The sequence below is a fragment of the Prenolepis imparis genome, unplaced genomic scaffold (genome assembly GCF_030444845.1).
Source record: "Prenolepis imparis isolate NDT839.2.m4 unplaced genomic scaffold, iyPreImpa1.0 SCAF_1, whole genome shotgun sequence".
NCBI classification, from domain to species: domain Eukaryota; kingdom Metazoa; phylum Arthropoda; class Insecta; order Hymenoptera; family Formicidae; genus Prenolepis; species Prenolepis imparis.
In genome coordinates, this window is record NW_028141159.1 from 19,257,132 (window position 1) to 19,280,093 (window position 22,962).

The window sequence follows — 22,962 nt, forward strand, 5'->3', positions numbered from 1 at the left end:
TTTCCATTTTTCGTCGTTTCCTTACCTCATGCTCCTCTGTTTCTGTGTTTTATTACCAAATATATTAGTTTCAACGGGAAGGAAAATTTTAAACAAAATAGAGATATAATATATATTATTATTCAACAAAAAAATTGATCGAGAACCAGGAACGTGTACTATTTACATTGCCTTTATATTATATAGAAATCTAACTTATTCCCTATTTTCTCTTTCTCTCTTAACCAAATAAATTATATATACAGATAAAAGCTTTAGCGTGTTTTAAAACTAGATAAGAAAGTCATATCTCGTGGAAATACGATAATTTCCAGATATGGAAAATTGAGCTTATCGATTACAATTCTATAAACTTTTGATTGATCTATTAATTCAAGAATTTATATCTTTTTTGATTCAATATTTTCACTCTCTTGTTCACTGCTTGTTCCGTTTTCGTGATTTTTGTACGCCGAGAAAAACGCCAAGGCTTTCATCAGCTGGTAACTCTTGCTAATAGGTATATTACTGTCGTACAAGCTCTTGGAAGCTTTGCAGTCTACGTAGAACCACCAGTTGCATTTCAGAATCGTTTGATCGAACAACGTCGATTCCGGACAGAGGAAGCTCTTCATGATCAGACCATCGTCCGTCAGTGCGCAAACATGGAACACCTAAAATAAATTTGCACAAAAAGAATTTTTTAAATAATGAGACCAAAGTCTTTCGTATGTAATATTTATATGTGATGATTTATATTTAAATGTACTACGTATGTAATTTAAAGGTTTGTTTCTTAGATTATATTTACATATAATCTTTAACTTACTTACCATGCATCCTAGATCTTCGTCAGCATAGAGACCTGGGAAATGTTTCTGATCGCCACAGTAAAAGCTTGTGTCAGGCAAGTCAACGCGACTTGCAAAGTTGTCGTCGAAATTTTTGTCGTATCCTACCGGATAATATTCCCGGGGCGCGTTCATCACCTTGGTGGCTCCGGAACTGTATTTACTTAACACAAGAAAAATAATATTGCTCGCAGTCTCATCCTTGGCTTGCTATATTATCATTACTATTATATTATCATTATATATTTCGAGTATATTAAACGATTCTGTTTTGTAGAAACTAAACTTTATTTTATGCAAAAATATTAAATGTTTGAAAGATTGATTAAAAATACGAAAATTAAAAATATTGATTAGATGTAAATTACTTTCTAAGAGGTGCCGTCGTGGTTGTTGTGGTACTTGTCGTAGGTCCTTGCTGTTTTTTAAGAATCTGCTGCTGTCTTAGGAGAATTGCCGCTTCCAAGGCTTCTAGAGTAATATTACTTGCCTCCGCGAGGGCCTTTAAAGAAGTTTCCATACCCTGGATGGGAGCTAAGGATGGTAAACTGTCGGATAAAGACTGTTGTTTTTCGTTTTGTTGAACAGGTAACAGTTGGCTGGTTCCAGCAATAGGCTGCAACGAAAGCAACGTCATTTCGTTCACTGAAGCAGCCATCTCGTCGCTCGGCAAAGGTAGCTGTATGAGAGAATAATAATTTATAATTTTAAAATTTATTTTTTCTCAAGTATATCTTGATATCGATTAATTTTTGCAAAATATTCTTTTTATTGACACCTAAGAATTAGACGGTTAATATAAGATATAATTCAAGGTAATTTTATATATAATACATACAATATTAACAAACATATATAATAATAAATGAATATATAGTAGTAAATAAAAGTAATAAAAGTATAATATATATAATAGATGATAATAATTTTATATATTAAATTATATATAATATAAAAAATTTTTATAATTAAGCATATAATTTCAGTAAAATTATATCACTTACCTGAGTATAATCGTCTTTTGATACTTCATTATCGGAATCCCGTAGCAAAGTACCACCGTTACCGATTCTGTTTGCGAATTTCGTTGATGATTGCGGCATCGCGATGAAAGGTGGCAAAGCAGCATTTGATGAGACCAAATTACCCGTTACTTTTGATGATGACGGGGAAAGGACTTCAGCTTCGACCATATCACTTTGTGGAACAGCAGCGACAATGTTAGATAGCTTCGGTACTGTCCCCGTCACTGCTATCATCTGCAATGACTAAATGGAAAGCGGATGCGTTTCAGAAACCAGAAATGTCACAAATTACTACTACAATTTAAGATAATCCTAGTAATCAAGTACAGAGATTTATTACAATAACACAGAAAATATAGTTTCTCATTAGAATAATTAAATCCATGACTAAAGAGAAATAACATCTAAATCTTCAATATCTCTTCGCATTAAAATATTAATTAATAAAGTGAAATGTTAATTGAGCAAACTCAATAAATCACCAAATCAAAATCTTACTTGATCTTTCTTATTTGGTATTGCCACGATCTGCTGCCTTTGCGCGAGCATCTGCTGCTGCTTCTGCATTTGCTGCATCTTTTGCATATGCTGTTGTCTCATGGCCTCCTGCTGTTGTTGACGTTGCTGCTTCAATATCTGCAGTGCCAACGCCTCTTGTTGTATCCTCTGTTGTTGCTTTAATTTGGCTTCCTGATGAATTCGTTGATGCTGTTGCTGCAGCACTTCCAGCTGCATCTGCGGAATCACTGACGCCGTTTTAATAGCCGTCGAATTCACCACTAGCTTCTGACGTTCCGGCTGTTGGGCTAATGGTCGGGCTGTCCCAAGTGGCAAGGGTTTGAAGGGCGGCACTTGGCGGGTATTTATCGAGCCCGGACGCGTTTCATCCCGGTTGCTTGCCTGAAAACAATATAAAATTGTATATTCAAACAAAGTCTTGTAATTTTATTTTTTTAAAGAATTTCAGATACTAATCTTAAATGCCTAGTTCTATTTAATATAGCGCATTCTCGTGGATTGCATCAGTGAAAAACCGCAAAACATCATCGTTGCCTAAGGAAAGATTTGAGCAAAATCGCGGCGTGTCATATAAACTCAGCGTGCGTGAATGTAACCGGAGCGACATTCATGCACCAGTTGCGACAAAGCTGGTTTCGATAAATAATCTCTATTTTGTTGCAGCGCGCGCGGTGCAAAATAACCGCACGGAAAAAAGAATTAGCTACCATAATTAAATTTTAACTGTCTCTATATTGCAACCTGAAATTTAGTTATCATGCCTAAATTTTAGCTATGGTAATTAATATTTTTTTAGCTCTATAGTTTAATGGAGAATTCTATAACTAAAAAATATTAGCTATCATAGCTAAAATTTAGACATAATAACTAAATTTCATGTGTAATATAGGAACAGCTCAAATTTAGCTATGGTAGCTAATTTTTTTTCCGTGCGATCCATCATGCGATCTTTAAAACTAGATCTTCTTCGCTCGAAATATGATAAACAAAACTGTAATATTTTACAGATTACGCTATGATGATTTCTTTTCTTTGTTAGAAAAACAAAAGTGAATGCCCGGAAACATTGCATTCGTGTACAAGCTGCAGAGGCTGATATAAATCACATACAGTATATATAGTATTTATTCATGATTTAATATCGCATGAGAAGTATCGAGAAAAAAATAATTATAACAGCATAACAATTAAAGTTTCGCGAGTTATGCTTTCGCGTAGAAAGCATCAGTTGCGAAACGGTGAACGCACCATACGCATTTTCCTCGATAAAGCGACCACGAAATAAAAAGTTAATAATGACGTTATTTAATAAATCCTATAATCGTCGTCGCGATGTGAGATCGAAAGCATATGAGATTAGATTGCAGTCGAATGATTAAAGCTGCTCCTCCAAGGAGGATTTATCGAGGAGCGAGCAAACGCTTTCGCGCTGATCCACGTTGGACTTTCCATGAACCGATTTGAGAGTGGCTGACGTTTACCTCGCGATAAATATCAGCGTACAGGATGTTTAATGCGGATGTATCGCAAAGTGAACGCGATAAAGAGCAATACCGGCTCAGAAGGCAGGAAGGAAAGTTGGCAATATGAAAAATAAACATGAAATCGACGATCAACGAGAGTAAGATCGAGGCTCTTTCGCTCGGTCTTTAATTTACTTGCTCAGTTCTTTATCTGCATTACACATATATAATTTTTATAAAAAGCAAATATAATATATGCAAGTACAATATATACATTCTGTTATTTATTTATTAGTTTTAAATATACGCATACGTACCTTTTAAACTATACGAATATGTACTTTTTTATTTACCTAAATAATTTAATCATCAACGGCAATCGATGTAAGGGGAATCACTGGAAATTTTTACTTACTGTATTTAAAGGATTAATTGCAAGGCCGTTAGCTCGGTTTGATTGCACGCTTCTTCTTTTTGCACTTTCCAAAGTGGAGAGCGATTGGCTGAAGCCTAATTCGTCTCCAACGGAAAATCCTGCAACCAGGCAATGTTGAATTAAATTGACTTAATTAAATTATATGATGTTATACGAATCAGGATCTAAAATTCTTGAAATAGTAGTGTGAGAGAAACAGTAAAATTTAATTTATTTACATAAAGGCAAAGTACTTTTGTAGAAAGCTTCTGATAAGTATGTTAAAAGAATAAAGACCACGCATAAAATATAGATGCTTAAAAGAGTCATTTAGTATAGAAGTTGAAGCTTTTAGAAATCATTTCTGATGCTCCATTTTTCCATTGTTTTTCTACAGTTTATCATATTTTATACATTTTATAATATTTGACAGATTTTATACAATTTTCTACAATATTATATATATTTACATTTTTATTCAGTTTATATAAATTTTTAAATTAAAATTTAAAGGATTTTTTAAAAATCTCTCTGTAGTCACATTTTTATGTATGTCATAAGTCTATGTTAACTATTGTCATGCAAAAACATGTTCCATGTCATGCATAAACTAGTAATACATGATAAAATTGTAACCGTTGAACAGTTTTAAAGATAGGTAGATATTATGCAAAGGACGTTGCTCAATTTTAACACTTTTTATGATAGTTCATTTTTTACAATGCTGACATCTTTGATCCTTTATTGCATACGTTAAATGTAAATTGTGTCCGGAGATCCTCTTTATGAGGATATTAGATGAATATTTAGTCGTTCGTAACTGGGTCAAGTCAAGATGTTGAATAAATCATCGACGTATTGTCACATCGCATTTTTAAAGCTGTAAAATTGCGATAGAAATCGGTCGAAGGGCATTCAATGCAATCCGTAGATTAAACCGTTGCGTATGACTTTTATACCCGCAGGCCACAATCTATGTATATCTCATAATAAGTTCATCGAAAGCATTGCTGTAGTTCTCTCGATGTTAACGCAATCAATTTATATAAATGTAGGTCCTGCGTATTTTAAATTACTAACTTATTAAGTATAGGATGATAAATTACATCAATCATTAAAGATATAAAACATTAAAATTGCAAAAGATAAGTATCTTTGAAAATTGATAATAGGGCCGCGGTGAAATGTACAACTGCATATTTCTATCAACAATCGTGATAATTGTGAGAAATAGAAAGCAGAATTGTATAAACATTTGATTTGACAATTTAATTTGGTATTAGGTGTCGTTATAACATTGCAATCGTTATATTCTTTAAATGCATTTATCACTTTTTTTTTCTTCCATCACTTAATCTTATATGCAACAGTTGCATGCGATCGGATGTAGTCTTTTCGACATAGTGACACGATAAACGCCTTTTCTGTACATGCAAATAACGCACTGGCGCGCGAAAATTTTGCCGCATTATTCAGCTACCTCGTTTCTCAATTCTTTGAAGATGATATGCGCACACACAAATAAACACATGAAGACAAATTGGTAGAAACTCATTTCGCAAGTTTCTTAAACTATGAATAACATTATACATATATACAAACTGGGTCATGTATAATTTAGAAATTCTTATTATATATTAGATATTTACATTTATTATATATATTACAGAAAAAGTTTCACAATATACTGCGAAAGGTGCTATATCTGAATAAAACTCATTTCATATATGACATAAAAGGATTCGATTAACTCTTAATGAACCGATAAGAATCTTTAATTCCCTTTTTAAGAGTTCCTGGCAAGAACTTTTATAGAGTTAAGTAAATAACCTTTTATAAATGTGTAAGGATCAACACATTATTATATATGTATATAGCGTGTCATTTTTACAGCAAAAACTGGCTAAGAGATTTATGTAATGTGTCAAATAGTCATATGTAATTTATCTCTTTGAAAAAGCAAGCAATGAAAAGAGATGTGTCAAGGCAAAAGTATATGTGGTAACATTAATCTATACATGATTACAGAAATTATGTAAGCGTGTCGAAATATTAAACTAAATGTCAACAATAGTGTATAAAATTAAATAAATTACAATATAATTAGTACATAAAATTTAAATTAATTTATTTTTGCACATAATTTTTATTAAAATTACAATAAACTATTTTATAGTTAGTATATTTTTAGATAGTTATTAAATAAATTAGTATAGTATACATTAAATACAATATTTAAAGTAAAAAATATATATATTTAAAATTATTTTATACATATTTTAAATTACTTTTATAAAAATGTTTTAACATTTCTAATTTAAAAAATTCGGTCGGTCATTATTATAATTCTTTGTCTTCAGTTGTCTATTTATATCCCCGAGGAGATTAATCGATTGAATCGAATCTATTGATGAACGCGATTATTGAGATCATCGATTGCTCCCATAATTCAACTCACCCAGGCCGACGTACCCTTTTACACCTCCGAGATTTCTTATCCGGAAGAGTCCGGATTTTTTGAACGCGCAGTTTAGCACGAAACCAAAGTCCGATTGAAATACACATGTGCATAGTGCCTCTCGCCACGTACATCCTGCAAGCAAAACCGGAAAAAAACAAAGCCATGGACCGTTTCCATCGAATCCGGAATGACGATCCGCGCGATGCGTTTTGCGTCCATCGTGATAATATTATAAAAATTTCGTAATTTTAAAACTTGTTTATATATAAGCTGCTATTGTATTAATGATGTCAAGCTCTGATTTACATGCAATTTTGATTAGAGAATGTTTGATTATAATTTGTCATTTTCATTGTCAAGTAGCTATAGATTGAGTAAATGATACAAAAAGTCTGCTTATATTTATATACGAATAAATTACAAATATGTATTTATATAAAGACTCAAATAAACATTTTTTAAAATTAATTATAATATGTTTATAATATATATCTTGAAATCGATGACTATAACAACTTATTATTACCATTATCAAATATAATAATAACTAATAAAAATAAAAAATAACACACGAATGAATATATAAAAAATATATCAACACCTTCTTTTTAATATCAAGTAATGAAAATGAATGTTATTTCAGTGAAAAATAATTGATATTGAATTATCATAGTACATGTTTGTAAGCGAGCAAGCACGCATATTCTGTGCTATTGATTCTTCGACGTCTGTTAACATTATGTGTTTCAAAGAGATGTATTTCCACGCATACATAGTATCTGACCAAGTGAATAGTCTCAAATAAGATTAATATGAATTCTTAGGTATTTGTTTAAGAGAGAACTCTGTTGTCCGCAATTTTTATATTATCTTTTTTCTATACGTATATTTTTTTATATTGTGTATCACACACGTATATATAAGTAACTGATTTGAATATAACAAAAATTCTATTTATATAATTAATATAATTTTAATAAATTAATGATAGCAATATTTGGATATCTTTTAGAATATTTTATTCATGTACAATAAATTATAAATAATTATTATAATAAAAATATTTTTTAATCGCCAAGCAATTATTAATTTAATATATGTATAACGATATAAGTATATCAATTGATAATGAAACATGTTGTGGAACATATTGTGAAACATATAAATTTAAAGTATCTACATTAATTTCTATTTTTTAACTTTCTGTTTTATTTTAGAGATGAATAACTTATCATAATAATTGTGACAAAAAATAATAATTGATTTGCCACAATAATATACTAAATAATAATTGATCCACATATTTTCTCTTTGTTTGAGCACCATTGCAAGCGATTGTAGCCCAAATAAAATGTTCCTCCATTAAATTGTCCATCAACTCGACTTCCACTTTGCACCAGCATTTTCTACTTTCGATAATACTAACATATTTCTCATCGTTACAAAAATGTTAATAATATTTTTAATAATCGCACGTTGTATGTATATCTATCATATTCAAAAAAAATAACTACTTTTTTATTTAGATCTATGCTCATCTCTTATTAATTATATCAAATAAATATTTTAAATCAAATCACGAGTATCACTTTATGTGACAATTATGTTATCCAATTTTCAATAAATTATTACAACATATATATTGAAATATGTAGTTTAAAAACAGGTTTTGTAAAAAATTGCATTTTCTCAACTTGCGAAACGAATTCAACTTCGTGAAAGGTACTTCCGGAATTTGTTTAAAGAACTTTTGCCGGATCCGAGGCGTGCCAATGGGCCAAGGCCTAGTGACCTACTTGAAACCTGACTAAACGCTCTGTCTTGACCAAGCATTATACCTTACATGGTTCTCGTATAGCCAAACTTTCTTACCAACGTCGAATTCTTCTTGAATCATTAACTTTTAATTGATATACAATCACTATCGTGCTTGAATATAGAGTAATCGCAATCATTTAAGTATATATAATTTTGATTTTATTATCAAATGATCAACATGTACACACGCTCATCATGAACCAGAGATTCTTGTCGTTAAACAGTCCATTAATCAAAGAAAAGAACGATGTAGAAATATACCAATCAATTATTCATAAATTTATATTTACATCATTCGCAAACCTGAGAAAGCCGACAGTCGAATCGCTTTTTTTCTCAATTAGCTGGATAGGATTTAATAAAACCTTGATAAAAAATTATGCAGATTGCGTATGGCAGGGGGCATAAATTGCCATAGTGCACAAATTACTTTAATAATTACAGCGGGTCAGATAATTAATATTGTTTTGCCCTCTTCTGACGAAGTTCGTTATCAAATAGTTCTCTCTTTTTTTCTTGCAATTTCGTTATACAATCGTATTGCACTATGACAAACGAAACTCCGGAAAACAAGTGGAAGTTTCGTAATATAGAAAATTATCTTTGAATAGAAATTTTACCGTTCCGGTTCGACAAGTAGGCGTAAACTCTTTTTTCTTTCTTTTTTTTTTAAACTACCGATAATCATACGTCGCGTGTGTGTTATTCATATGATAGCCAGAAGCGAAAAAAACTAAATCGGCCAAATCTAATTACAACCGTGAGTTAGGTTCGGTCGCATTTGTTATTTTAAAAGAACATTCCAGCTGAATGCATATATATTTATTACATATTTAATATTTTAATAATGTGAAAAGTAAAATAATACTACTACACAAGTCAATATTTAATAATATAACATATCTATAAGTAATGCATAAAAAACATCGACAAAATAAATTTCCTATCTTGCATACAGAATATATAATATATATATAATTCGGATAAATTATTAATATTTTTGAAAAATTTCGAATATTTGTCATCTTATGTGTAACAAATAACCAAAATGAGGACGATGACTTTTGATGGTACAATTTGCGCGTATACTTTCACTGTTTCTCACTTTTAAGAGATGTCTGATGTAACCAAATCTCACGATACAATCCTTAATTATTAGGATCCTAATAGTGATATTCACTTTTCTTCGCTTAACCCGGTTCCTCGTCGCATCAGAGAACAATGTTCGTATACAAGCTAACTGTATGTACGACTATACTTTCCCAAGACTGGCCTTCACCTTGACTGCTCCAGCTACTTCTACATTGTTGTACTCTATTATCTTTGCGCTCTTATAAGAACGGATCCCGATTATAGATAGAACGAGGAGAAAATCGATACGGTCGACATTTAGAAAGTAACACTAAAATCTCTCTTCTTGCAAATACTAGCAATTTTCGACGATAAAATTAATATTCAATGATTCTTTAAAGCGTACATAATGATCTGTTGATCGTGATCATCAAAACATAATTGATTCGATAGAGGAAAGTAGATCATTTTACTCTCTATATATTTGTACTAAAGTATATTCTTTATTCTTTATAATTACGTTTCTTATTGTGTGAGAGAAAGATACGAAGAAAATCGTATATTTTTATTACATAAAATACATTGGATAATATTTTTATGATATATACCATGTTTTTTCCACATGTGTTTTTGCAATTACAAGTGTAATAAATAACTGACGTTCAATAGGCACAAACAACATTGTTTGACACAACTGTTTAGAAAGTATAGATGACATTTATATAGACACGCTGACCTAATTTCCTAAATACACATTTCGTGAATCTTGGTATAAAAAACTAAAAAAATTATCGACAGAAGCAACTATTTATTCTTCGAAGAAATCCAAATTATTTTCGACTAAATAAATATTGCTGTTTCAAAATCATTCATAAAATTGAATATTCCTTTATCACTATATCACGTTTTATTAAGTCTAAATGAACAATCGGTTATACATACATATATATACATATATATATAGCAAATAAATAACTGTTATAGATAAATTATAGACAATTATAGATAAATAAAAGATAACAGTATAGCCGTTCTAACATTTTAGAATAAATAGCATTTCGTAAATGGAGTGTGACAACTAAAAATATGCAAAATATTTTTTTAATGTACAATTTAAAATAAATAAAAAAATTACTAATAGAAAAAAATACGTGTTTTATTAAAATTCTGCAAGAATTCTGATGAATTTATACACTTACTCTTCTATTCATTCCAGCATAAAATATAAGTACAAGCCACTTTTCCGATAATCGTGCGGAGAAAGCTTTCGCGCATCTTTAATTTAACGATATTATGCATTATCTTTGATGACATATGATGGGTTTGTGGCACTTGCAAATAAGATGTATAAGTCATGATTTCTTTAAAGCCTCGATCAAAACATCTCTCTCTTTCTCTCTCTTTTTCTTTTTTATAAAAATGATCGATAATATACAGTTATAATTGTAGAAGCGAAACGGCTTCGCCATTCCTTTCTCTTACTTAGATCACTTTCAATCGCAATCATCCAGCAATTGAAATTGTGTACTTTCGTCTCGACGCCCTGCTCTAATTTTTCCAGTCTACATTCTGCGACAAACGCACCTGATCTTCTCGCACTTTCTATCCTGCATCAATGAACGGATCAATGGCTATATTTTTTTTTTACATGATAATTTCCGTTCTCCCACACATTATGTTTATTGTTACGCGCGCATCTATCGCGTAAGGAACGTTTTATTACGTGAGCATGTTTTGAAACACATTTAATCATATGATGCTTTCTAAAGAATCTATATAAATCGCGCAATATTTAATTTTTTTTAGTATTATTAAGAAAATAAAATTATTGGAGAATTATATATTAACCGTCTATGTAATTCCGTATGTTTTAATTTACTAATAATAAAAGATGATGCACATATAGAATAATATAATATCTTTTTATATAATCAAAAATATATAAAAGTAAAAAGTAATTCACAAATTAAATCTCACAATATTTTGTTATTTTTTGGATACTGTCCTTCTGACATTTTATCATTGATATTAATCTATTGCGTAAAGTTCTCTCTCAATGTACAATGTGTTAAATCTGATTGAATAAAATAACGAATCACGAAATAAACATATTAGTTCACGATATTATTGAATCTTTAATATATGCAAAAAAATATAAAACATTTAATTATAGAAGCATCACGAGTAATTATATTTGTCATTATTATTTACATTTTATGTACACAAATTTGACATACAATATGTACACTAGTTTGAGATTTCCTTTTGCTTTACAAAAATCGAATGAATAAATATATTTACAAGATCACGCATATTTACTTAGCCAAATAAATTTTTATGTGTTTTCGAAATATATAAAGTTACACTTAATATTTTACACATATCTATTTTTTACATATTATTATATTACAAAATATTGTACAAAAAAATTATTATATTAGCATTATTATTTACAAATATTTTTATCGATCGATAAATCATTAAAAAAATGTTATTTGTAATATTCATATAGACAATTTGTCTTTTATGTTTTTAAAAATGATGTTTTTAAAAATATGATCTTTATTAGAACCATGTACTTTGTTACTGCGAAAAGAAGTTTCCGTAACAATAAGTTAAAATTTTCAACATCCCCTCGCGTGCTGATTCTGATGCATCATGATAATGCATGGAGTGCAACGTACTACTATAGTATCGACCCACAAGAAATCCGACTACTTCTCACGATGCGTAACCATCACAGTCACGCTCAGATCATCGCAAACAGTAGCGTGAAATTACGGAAAATTATTTTTGCGCGACTCACGTATGTAAGTATGACACGGGTTTTCCGCAGGGCATGTAATGCTCGCTTAATACACTGCGCACGAAGACCCATATTTACAAGTACACTTTGTCGTAGAGCGAGAAACTTCTTTGCTGGATAGAAACGAGGCTATTAGTATAAGTAAGAAAGAAATACGCCGATTAATTGATCGAGCGTGAGTAGTGCAGTCAAGTCTAGGGAGATATAGACGTCTGACAATGAGTCAATAGCACAGAATAAAATTATGCGATTCATACAAGGCGCAATAATAAAAAATAAGAGAAAGGCCCAGCAACCTACAATAGCCCAGTAGAAACGTTAACGGTTTTTACAATCGGTTTCCAAATACGATCCTATTGCAGATCGATGATTTTCTTAATCTGTACTTGATGATAAAAATAGAATGTCAAAAATTAAGTAAATTAAAAAGAATTAAATATTTTTTGTGCAGGATCTTATACTCAATATGAGTAAAATCTTTTAGAGAAACGTAAAAATATAAATATAAATGTATATCAAAAGACAATCAAATACTAATAACAAATCAAATGCTAATCACAAGTCACTGATATGATTAATGTTGTGTCACAAAAATATTCAAATTAAAATAATTACTTTCGAATAAAATATTATTTAAGTAAGATTTGACTAAACTCTCTTTAACCAAATATCAAAAAATTATTATTATTATATTCTAATATTTGTATAAATGCAATTGATATCAAAATGTTTAAAAACTGTACTAGTATTATTAAGATATAATCATGCATAAGGAAATTTGGAAACCGATGTTTTTCAAATATTAAATAAAATATTTAATGAAAATCTGCATTCTCTTCAATATCGAGCGATTGAGACATTTAATGCGATTATTGTACTTTGTTATGATATAAGAATTCTAATATTTGTGTCACAAAATCGATTGTGTGTAAATGTATAAATATAAACTATGCACGCGCATTTATTTGATAAATAAATATATATTTTTTAAAGTAAATTACGCATGCTGCTGCTCAATCGCTTGATCAATACAAATAATGTTCTCCAAAAATGTAATCATATTTGAAACAATGAGTATACAGATATTAAAAAATACGAGCGGTAAAATAATGGAATATAATATTTAAATGCTCTTGCATCCATATCTACTCAATCATATGCGTCCGATGCATCTTATGTATGCATTAAAAGTAATGCAACTGAGTGGTTTTACAATAAAAGTTTATATTACAATTAAATTATGTATGTGATAATAATTTAATTAAAAAATTTATTAAATTTAGTTTAGAATTCACACACAATTATCAAAATTGTAAATAATATTTTAAATACTGCAATATAAGAACAAAATAAAAAAGTTCGTTGTTAAAAAAAATTATTTCAGAATTTTTTAAAATAACTAAAACTCTCAGTTGCAATTTTTAATAAAATTTTATAAAATTACATTTTAATTCAATTTCATAAAAATACATACAAATGAAAAAGAAAATTAAGCAACATATTCTTTTTTTACAAAATAAATAAACCATCAGCCACGTCACTCTTCAAACAAAAGACAAATTACTCACCGACGACAACGAAAAGGAATAATGTAGTTGCGATTTTCATTTTCGTCAATCCAGTTTTGATTATTACGAAGAAACCTAAATCACGAAGCTGATCTTGAAATTTGCAGCCTCTACAGAAATGACGGACAGACCGGCGAACGCGGTGTAACTCGTGAAGAGAATTTGTTTGTAAGCTAATCAAGTTTGTGCAATTGATCGACGATGAAAAACGTGCAGCAGGTTACTCGATCCCGCGGATACTAATAGTGCATGGACATGCTCGACGAAGGCAAGCACGCGGAGCACTTTCAAACTTCATCTGGCCCCCAGGGCCGGCCGAGCATCTTTCTTATGCATCTTGATCTTCTCTCATATAAAATACAATATTTAAAAAAAAAAAAAACGAAACGTATTTTTTAAATATGCATTTTAACTTAACATTATATGTATAATTTATTATAATTTATGATAGAACATACAAACAATTACTCTAAAAATGTTGCAAATTGATAGTTATTCTTGGATTCTAGGTTTCATTCTTTTATTTTTTGTTTCTAAATTATTATATATATTTTATATTAAAATAAATGTATGAATATACTACTTTCATATATTTAATACCTGCAGATATAATACAATCTTCTTGATTTGTTTGTTAAGTGTTTTCTTAATTTCTTATTTAACTGCATTCAGAGAAACAATTATCAGATAATTTTACAAGAATTTATTTAACCAATAACCGTTTAGTTAATAATATTTTCATAATAAAACTACAAGTAATATTCAATATGTAAATATTAAAAAAATATTAATTTTGATTTAAAATATTAAGTTTAATTAAATATTATAGTGTAACATCTTAAATTTTATATTACGAAATAAAGGATTATTATGAAAAAAAAATTTGTGTTCAGATTTTAAAAATTAAAGAGGATTTGTTGCAAAAATAAGCCGACCCTGTATACCCCACCAGAGCCTGAGCGAGAACGGCCCGTTCACGGAACAAGTCCGATGTACGCGCGGCACGGCAGCGAGTTAATCCTGGCGAGGTGCCGGTGACCCACTCGGAAACGATAACGGGACTGACATGCGTTCATTCAAAGGCAACCAAATCGATCACACTGACTTAATACTTGATCGAAAAATCGAACAAAACTTTGTTATATTTATTTCCAAAAATTGATTGCATTTCAGTCTAATGTTATTTAACATATACACAACACACGTATACATAAATCACACATACAAAACAATACACACATACATATATACTAGAAGAGAGAATTCTATATATAATAATTTTAAAAAAATTTACTTTAATAAATTTTGACTTTAAAAAATAAAATTAATTTTATTTTACTTCTAATAAATATTTCGTGCGAATTATATATCAGTGGATATGCACTCAAAAAGTACATTTCATCGGACACAATATGTACTTTTGTTCAGCTGATTTGATTTTAGAAGCTAAAGTAAGGCATTTAACCACGCGAAGATCAAAAGTAAGTCAGGTTTTACTGTTTATAAAACATCAAATTATATTTCTTAAAAGAAGATTAATTTGATTAATCTGTGTCTCATTCCAATTGAATTGTGATATTAATATAGACAAGCATTAGGAAAATCGTTGAAGAAAAATATCTTAATATTCTATTTTCCAAAAATATTACAAATCTTTATTTTTTTCAACTATTTACAACAAAATATAATTATATCATTTTCATGCAGGCATTAATACATAAAACAATTATATATCAAAATATTAAAAAGAAAAAATAATTGAAAAACTTTGTATAACTCTTCATATAATTCGTCATTAAGATAATATAATTTTTATGTCTCTATTTTATGTTTATTTTATTTATTTCCATCATCATGCTCTGAAAATTTTATAATTTATCATTTAGTAATAATTTAAATGAAAAAATATATTATTATTCTGCGTATCATATAGCTACGAATGACAGATGTGAAGACCTTTTGATGACTGTTTGGACAAATTAATAATTAAAAATGAAAGAACATCGAGAACTAAATTGCTATTCAAAGTCGCTCCATTCGAGGACGACTGACAAAAATGACAAAAATGAATTTACTCTAGGAATTTTTAAATATTTACATAGATATGCAAAGCATAAGAAAATTTCTAACAATATTTGCATGTTTTGTATTTATGTCTGTGTTATCTTTTTCATTATGATAAATATTCCATTAAAACAACTGCAATTTCAAATCATTTTTAATTATATATTTTTCTTTCTTCTAACTTGACCATTTCTGCAAAGTTTTACTTGCTTTTGGAATGGAAAAATTAATAAGAAAGAATTGATTGGATTTAATGAAATAATCAATGAAAAAGAAACTAATACAAAAGAACAAATATCGTGGTCAATACAATTTTTTAGAGAAGGATACAGCTTTCGAAATATTTCAATAATAATTCTTTTTAGCATCAATTAATTTATACACATGTACAATTAAGGTAATTAATAAATATAAAATATTACAAAATAATCTGTAATGTTTTATATTTTATATTTGTAATGAAAAAATATTTAGTTGATAATTACATTCTTGGTATAACTAATATAATAAAGTGTGATATTATCTTATTATGTAAATATAGTAAATATTATACACATTTCCTTTACATCAACTAATTCGCATTTTTGTAAAGTCATCGAGAATAAAATATTTTATAAAATATTTCATATTTCATATTTTATAAAATATTTTATAAAATATTTCATATTTCATATTTTATAAAATATTTCATATTTCATATTTTATAAACTATTTCATATTATAGTTTAGAATTATATCACAATATATAAATCATTAAATTTATAAATCATTAAATATTTTGTAAGCTGTTTCTAATTTTTCGATGACATTATTTTACATGCATAAAAATATATGCATAATAATTTTAATTTTAGAGAATTAGTTTATGAAAAGAAAATTATAAAATTTATATACATCAATAATTTTTAAATTTCGAAAACCGAATTACTTAAGAAAAGTTATTAATATTCGTTCTTTCTCAATACAATATTCGTTTTTTTGTATCAAACATACTTTCGTTTCTTCACAATTAATTCCTTCAAACTATTGAAGTAACGAAGATATTTCAGATGATCAAATTGAAACGTCGTATACATTACATCTTTGTTGCTAGAATTATGTCTTTATCGATATTTGTTTCATTTTTTTTCTCCCTCTCTGAAACAATAAAAATATAATTCGCAAGATTATTAAAATATAATTATTTAAAATGATTGAAAGTGTAAGATAAAAGTGTCTTAATTATATATAGATTGTAATGGAAAAGGGCAGTATATAAATTAAAATTTAAGTTTAAACGATATAAAGCCATTAAAATTTGATTGTCTAATGTGCAATTGTGTTTATCAATTTTTATTATCTTATTTAAATATTAATCTATATTTCTTAATATTATCATATATTAATTTAATTTAATTTTAATTTGCGATTACCTTTATGTTAATGTGCGAAGCTTTTCTTCGATGTGTAATTATCTTCCGATGTCCATAATAGTTTTGATAAGATCTTCAATGAAATGTCATCCATACTATCTAAATAATCTTTAATGGTAAACATTGATAATATCGCAGAATAATATAATAATATTAATAATAATAGTCAAGATATATTTAAAATATTATATAAAGTCCAATTATTATTTTAATGAGCAATTCTTTTATTTAATTTATAATCAATTTTAGGTGTGACGTTAGATGTATTTTCTACGATCAAGATTTTTTTTTTAGCCAAGGCTTTGATATTGTTTTCGAATATCATACATTTTGCATAAGGTAATGTTTTATTATTGGCTGTGTTTGAATCCATATTTTTAACTTCTTCGAATTTGTTTTCTTTTATAACTTTATGATTTGATCTTCTTCGACAGTTTTGCCTGATATATGTCCATGTTCTCTATTTTTATTATTCTCAATAGTTTGAAATTCGTTGTTTACATGATCAATCGTATTATTATATTTTATCATTAGAATATCTATAGCTAAATTACAGTACTTACATTTTATATGATTATTATTTACATTTGCATCTACCTTGTTAGGGTCAAGCTGATTTTTCTCACGTTGTTGAGATATTGTATAATCAGTAGGCTTTTTACACAAACTGCAATTTTCGAATGATTGATAATCGTCAGACGGTTGACTTTGACTTACTCTGTTCGTATTTTTTGCAATGCTCTCATCTTTGGTAATATTAGAGAGTGGTAACTCGTAAAATGGAAGTGACAATATTAATTTTTTCATAAAAATTGTATCATCTTTCTTAGCTTTTTTCTTATCATCCGCTACTTTATCTTTATTTTGAACTTGTTCTTCTTGTTCGACAATAGGCGATTTATCATTCGTTTTCAGATCTTCTACTAACTCCATTAATTTAACAGAGTCTTTATTTAGTATTTTATTCAATTTATCTTCAAGATCTATCAATTGTTCTATTAGAGCATCTTCATTGGAGTTTTTATCTACTTGTTTCGGCGATTCAATTGTTTTATCTAACTCTTTATTGTCGATAATTCTTGGCGACATTGGCGGTGGCATAATGTAACAATAATTATAATTTTCTTCTTCCATTTGTTGCATTATCGATAGCGATCTAATGCTCGGTAATTCATCTGCTTTGTCCAATTCTTCATCCTCGATATTCGATGGCGATATTGATGGTGGCGTCGTAATATAATCATAATCATAATTTTCTTCTTCCATTTGTAGCATTATCGATAGCGATCTAATGCTCGATAATTCATCTGTTTTGTCCAAGTCTTCATCCTCGATATTCGATGGCGATATTGATGGTGGCGTCGTAATATAGTCATAATCATAATTTTCTTCTTCTATTTGTCGTATTATTAATGACGATGTATTGCAATCTTTATCGAAATCTTTATTCAAGGTTGGAATTTGCTTTTCTACAACAGTTGATTTATCATTCGTTTGCAGATCTTCTAATAACTCTATTATTTTAACAAAATATTCATTTAATATTGTATCTAATTTAGCTTGAAAATCTGTCAATGATTCTATTAGAGCGTTTTTATTGGATCCTTTTTCTACTTGTTTCGGTGATTCAACTGCTTTGTCCGATTCTTTATCGGCGATATTCTTTATTGATAATAGCGGAATGTCATAATCATCTTCTTTTTCTATTTGTCGCATTATTGATGGCGATGTAATGCAATCTATATTGAAGTCTTTAGTCAAGGTTGGAACTTGATTTTCTACATCAGTCGATTTATCATTCATTTTCGGATTTTCTAATAACTGCATTATTTTAACAACATTTTTATTTAGTATTTGATTTATGTCTTCAAGATCTATCAAAGATTCTGTTATAGCGTCTTTATTAGAGTCTTTATCTACTTGTTTCGGTGATTTATCCAATGCTTTATCCAATTCTTTCTCGATGATATTCGGTGGCGATATTGGCGACGTAATATAATCACAATTTTCTTCTTCTATTTGTCGCATAATTGGTGACGATGTAATGCAATCTTTATTGAAGTCTTTAGTCATGGTTGGAACTTGCTTTTCTACATCGGTCGATTTATCATTCGTTTTCGGATCTTCTAATAACTGCATTATTTTAACAACATTTTTATTTAGTATTTGATTTATGTCTTCAAGATCTATCAAAGGTTCTGTTATAGCGTCTTTATCTACTTGTTTCGGTGATTCCACTGCTTCATCCAATTCTTTCTCGATGATATTCGATGGCGATATTGGCGACGTAATATAATCACAATTTTCTTCTTCTATTTGTCGCATAATTGACGACGATGTAATGCAATCTTTATCGAAATCTTTAGTCAAATCAGTTGGAACTTGCTCTTCTACAAAGGTCGATTTATCATTTGTTTTCAGATCTTTTAATAATTCTACTATTTTAACAGAATCTTTATTTAATTTTTCATTCATTTTGTCTTCAAGATCTGTCAGCAGTTTTTCTAGAGAACCTTTATTAAAATCTTTAACTACTTGTTTTGATGATTTTACTGTTTTATCTGTATCGGCGATCTTTATTGTAGGCAATGTAATGTAATTATAATCTCCTCCTTCCATTATTATTTGTCGCCACATTATTGATGGCAATGTAATGTAGTATTTGTCAGAATCTTTAGCAATAATTTCAGGAACTTGATCTTTTAAGGTATTTTCCATGTTCGACGATACACTGTTTATTTCTGATATTTGTTGGCTCTCTTTTTGAAAAATGCTCTTCTGCGATGTCAGAGCATTAATATATAATTTCTCTTTTTCGAATGTGTCGCACATATTTTGAAGCTCGGTCACTTTTGTGACAAATTCCATTAGTTCCGTCTCTGCTTTCTGCTTTTCGGTCGTCATTGTTATCAACGCAGCTTGATTTCTTTCAAAGCGTTGCTTCCACCATTTAATATCCGTATACAACGTTAATATTCTATTCATCAGCTTTATTTGTACGCTAGACTCATATTTCTTGTGTTTAGCCTTTTGATTCTTGCTGTTTTCGTTGTCATATTCTCGATATTTAAAATATATGTTCTCCTCATTGCAACAAAATTTTTCTATCTTCTCCACGTATTGCTGATTCTCGAGTTTAAGTCTCAGTATCTCGTTTTTCAGCTCCAAAATCTTGTTCATCATATTAGTTTTCTGCGTGACGAAATCTGTGCGCGGGGTGACCTCCAACTTTTCATTTGGCATATTGCATTTGTTGTAATATATTTGAAGTTGAGCACGAAGTTTCTTAATCTCATTCTGCTCGTTCGCTGCCATAAACCGGAGATATGCGTTCTGTCTCGTCAGCTCGTTTTTTGCAATCAAATCGGACTTACCTAACGAATTGATCTTCTTGATGTCAGTCGCTTTCACATTTGTTGCCATTTCTTGTTGCGTTGATTTTATAATTTTTAATTTTTCTCTATTTTGCCCCAATTGTTCATGAAGAGACTTGATACTCTTTACATTCTTCTTAGACAACGTAGCATCCTTTTCTTCAATATTTTGCTGCGTGACAGTATTTGTGCGTGCTATACTATATTCAAATTTTTCCGATATATCTTTGTTTACCTTTTCTCCATTTGTGATTTTCTGTGAACTTCCGCTATGTGCTTCCTGTAATTTGTTGTAAATATTCTTCCATTTTCCATTTGTGGTGATATTCGTATTACAATCAGTGTCAAACTTCTCCTTTCCTTGTTGGAATTGTTTCTGCTCAATACATTTTAATGCCAGTGGCAAGTTTTGTGATTCATAAAATATATCATAGTCTACTTTGTCTGAAATGTTCAGATCATCTTGCAAAACTTTATCCAATGCATTAAATTGCTTATTAGATAGATCCTTGGACAATGCAATCTGAAAGTCATAAAATTCAAACTAAGTATACTGTTATCTTTAATTATGCATAAAATTCTTTATCAAATTGCATATAATTTTAAGAAAATTATATTTATAACATATCTATATATTATACATGCATACATACATACATACATTCAGATATATATATACACACACACACATACATACACTAAACTCACTGTGACATTCTTATTGTCAATTATTAGCTATTCAATGAAAAAATAAAAATTGTAAAATACAAAAAAATAATCTATTTTCATTATTTTATATTATATTAAATTATATATTTTTTTTCCAGCAAATTTTTTATTTTTAATTTTTGAAAAAAAATAATTGATTAAGAAAGAGAGAGTTAACGCTTTAAGAATATACTTTATTATAACTTAAAATATATAATAAAACATATAATGATATCACAAAAAAACTATATTAATTTGTATTCATCAAGCTTTGTTAGAAGTTATTACGAATCAATTGAAATACGCGAGAGTTAAAATCACACATTGCATATAAATTTTAAAAACACATTATTAAATTAAATTTCGATCTTTTGTAATTAGTCTCAATTCTATATTATTTAACTGAATATCTAGTCGCTAGTATCTCAGCACTATGTAATTCGATTTCTCAGCATCCTGTCAGAAAATAATATTTAAATTAATATTTTGTCCTCGCATTAAAAGATCTTATGCGATGACATTATTTTATAAACAACTTTTGTATATAAACATATTTTTGACAAATAATTTATAATTTGCAACGAATATAATAAAATAATTAACAAAAGATTTGAAAATTATAAACATACACTTTTACGTTAACTATCTATCTTTTATTAATTTTTGAAATTGTTTATTAAAATATTTAATATTTATTATTTTGTGACTGCATTTCAGGTATTACTGAAAAAGTTATTAACTGAACATTTGAATTTAACGTTATGTGATGCCACTTGTGACATCACATAACTATATAAACATATACCTATATAGTTTGTTCGGTTCTGACTTCACTTTTTCGGGCAAAAATTCCTTCGTTTACTCTTTATTCTAAGGTTTATACATATATTTCTTTCATTTCACGTCAAATCTTGAATCAAGAGGCAAAATACGAATTGCAGGAATGTTCGCGACAGTATGAGATTCAACTTGATGAAAATTTAAACACATATTCCACTCGCGAGATGAGGCATGAAAGTTCGAAGCTCATTGTCAATTTAATAATATGGAATGCAGTCTGTGATGATCGAATACAAACAAATGGAATCTCACCTCATAGTTCTCTTGCTGCATGTCAAATTCCTTCGATTTATACGTTATTCTTAATAACAATCGCCATATTAATCCTAGTAGAGGTAGATTTTTCTAGCATCCACAGCCGATGGATTTCTAACAACGAGTGTCCTTTACACGTTTCGACACACGAATGTGGACCAGCAAAAATAAACACGTGGAAATAACAACACTGGCGACCCGACAATTGAGATCATTACTAAAAGTAGCCGCCTCTTTTAAATTCAAAATAAATTTTATAATATATTGAAACTCGAGTTTGCGATAATTTTCAGATTAATTTTAATATATTAATGAGATAAATATTCGTTCTAG

The 22,962-nt window shown here is 28.9% G+C and overlaps 2 protein-coding genes across 6 annotated transcripts; both read right to left on the reverse strand.

The window, feature by feature from the left end:
* Positions 1–141: 141 nt before the first annotated feature.
* Positions 142–14,201, reverse strand: Mtg (mind the gap). Of its 2 annotated transcripts, XM_083036207.1 has the most exons (8): positions 13,977–14,201; positions 6,711–6,845; positions 4,253–4,371; positions 2,354–2,755; positions 1,835–2,098; positions 1,199–1,509; positions 813–993; positions 142–653 (listed from the first exon to the last, which is right to left on the reverse strand). In XM_083036207.1, the coding sequence occupies exons 1-8, from the start codon at positions 14,014–14,016 to the stop codon at positions 381–383; spliced, it is 1,725 nt and encodes a 574-aa protein (XP_082892333.1). In that variant the 5' UTR covers positions 14,017–14,201; the 3' UTR covers positions 142–380. The 2 variants fall into 2 exon arrangements, with proteins under 2 accessions (XP_082892333.1, XP_082892344.1); XM_083036218.1 differs by lacking the exon at positions 6,711–6,845.
* A 2,629-nt stretch (positions 14,202–16,830) lies between these two features.
* LOC145935123 (uncharacterized) lies at positions 16,831–22,798 on the reverse strand. Of its 4 annotated transcripts, none has more exons than XR_014425169.1 (4): positions 22,627–22,798; positions 18,016–21,349; positions 17,453–17,547; positions 16,831–17,177 (listed from the first exon to the last, which is right to left on the reverse strand). XR_014425169.1 is itself a non-coding variant. In XM_083036245.1 (4 exons), the coding sequence occupies exons 1-3, from the start codon at positions 22,645–22,647 to the stop codon at positions 17,460–17,462; spliced, it is 3,447 nt and encodes a 1,148-aa protein (XP_082892371.1). In that variant the 5' UTR covers positions 22,648–22,798; the 3' UTR covers positions 16,831–17,177; positions 17,453–17,459. The 4 variants fall into 4 exon arrangements, 3 of the variants coding, with proteins under 3 accessions (XP_082892371.1, XP_082892364.1, XP_082892355.1); XM_083036245.1 differs by having other exon boundaries at positions 17,453–17,551; XM_083036238.1 differs by having other exon boundaries at positions 17,453–17,560.
* Positions 22,799–22,962: the final 164 nt, after the last annotated feature.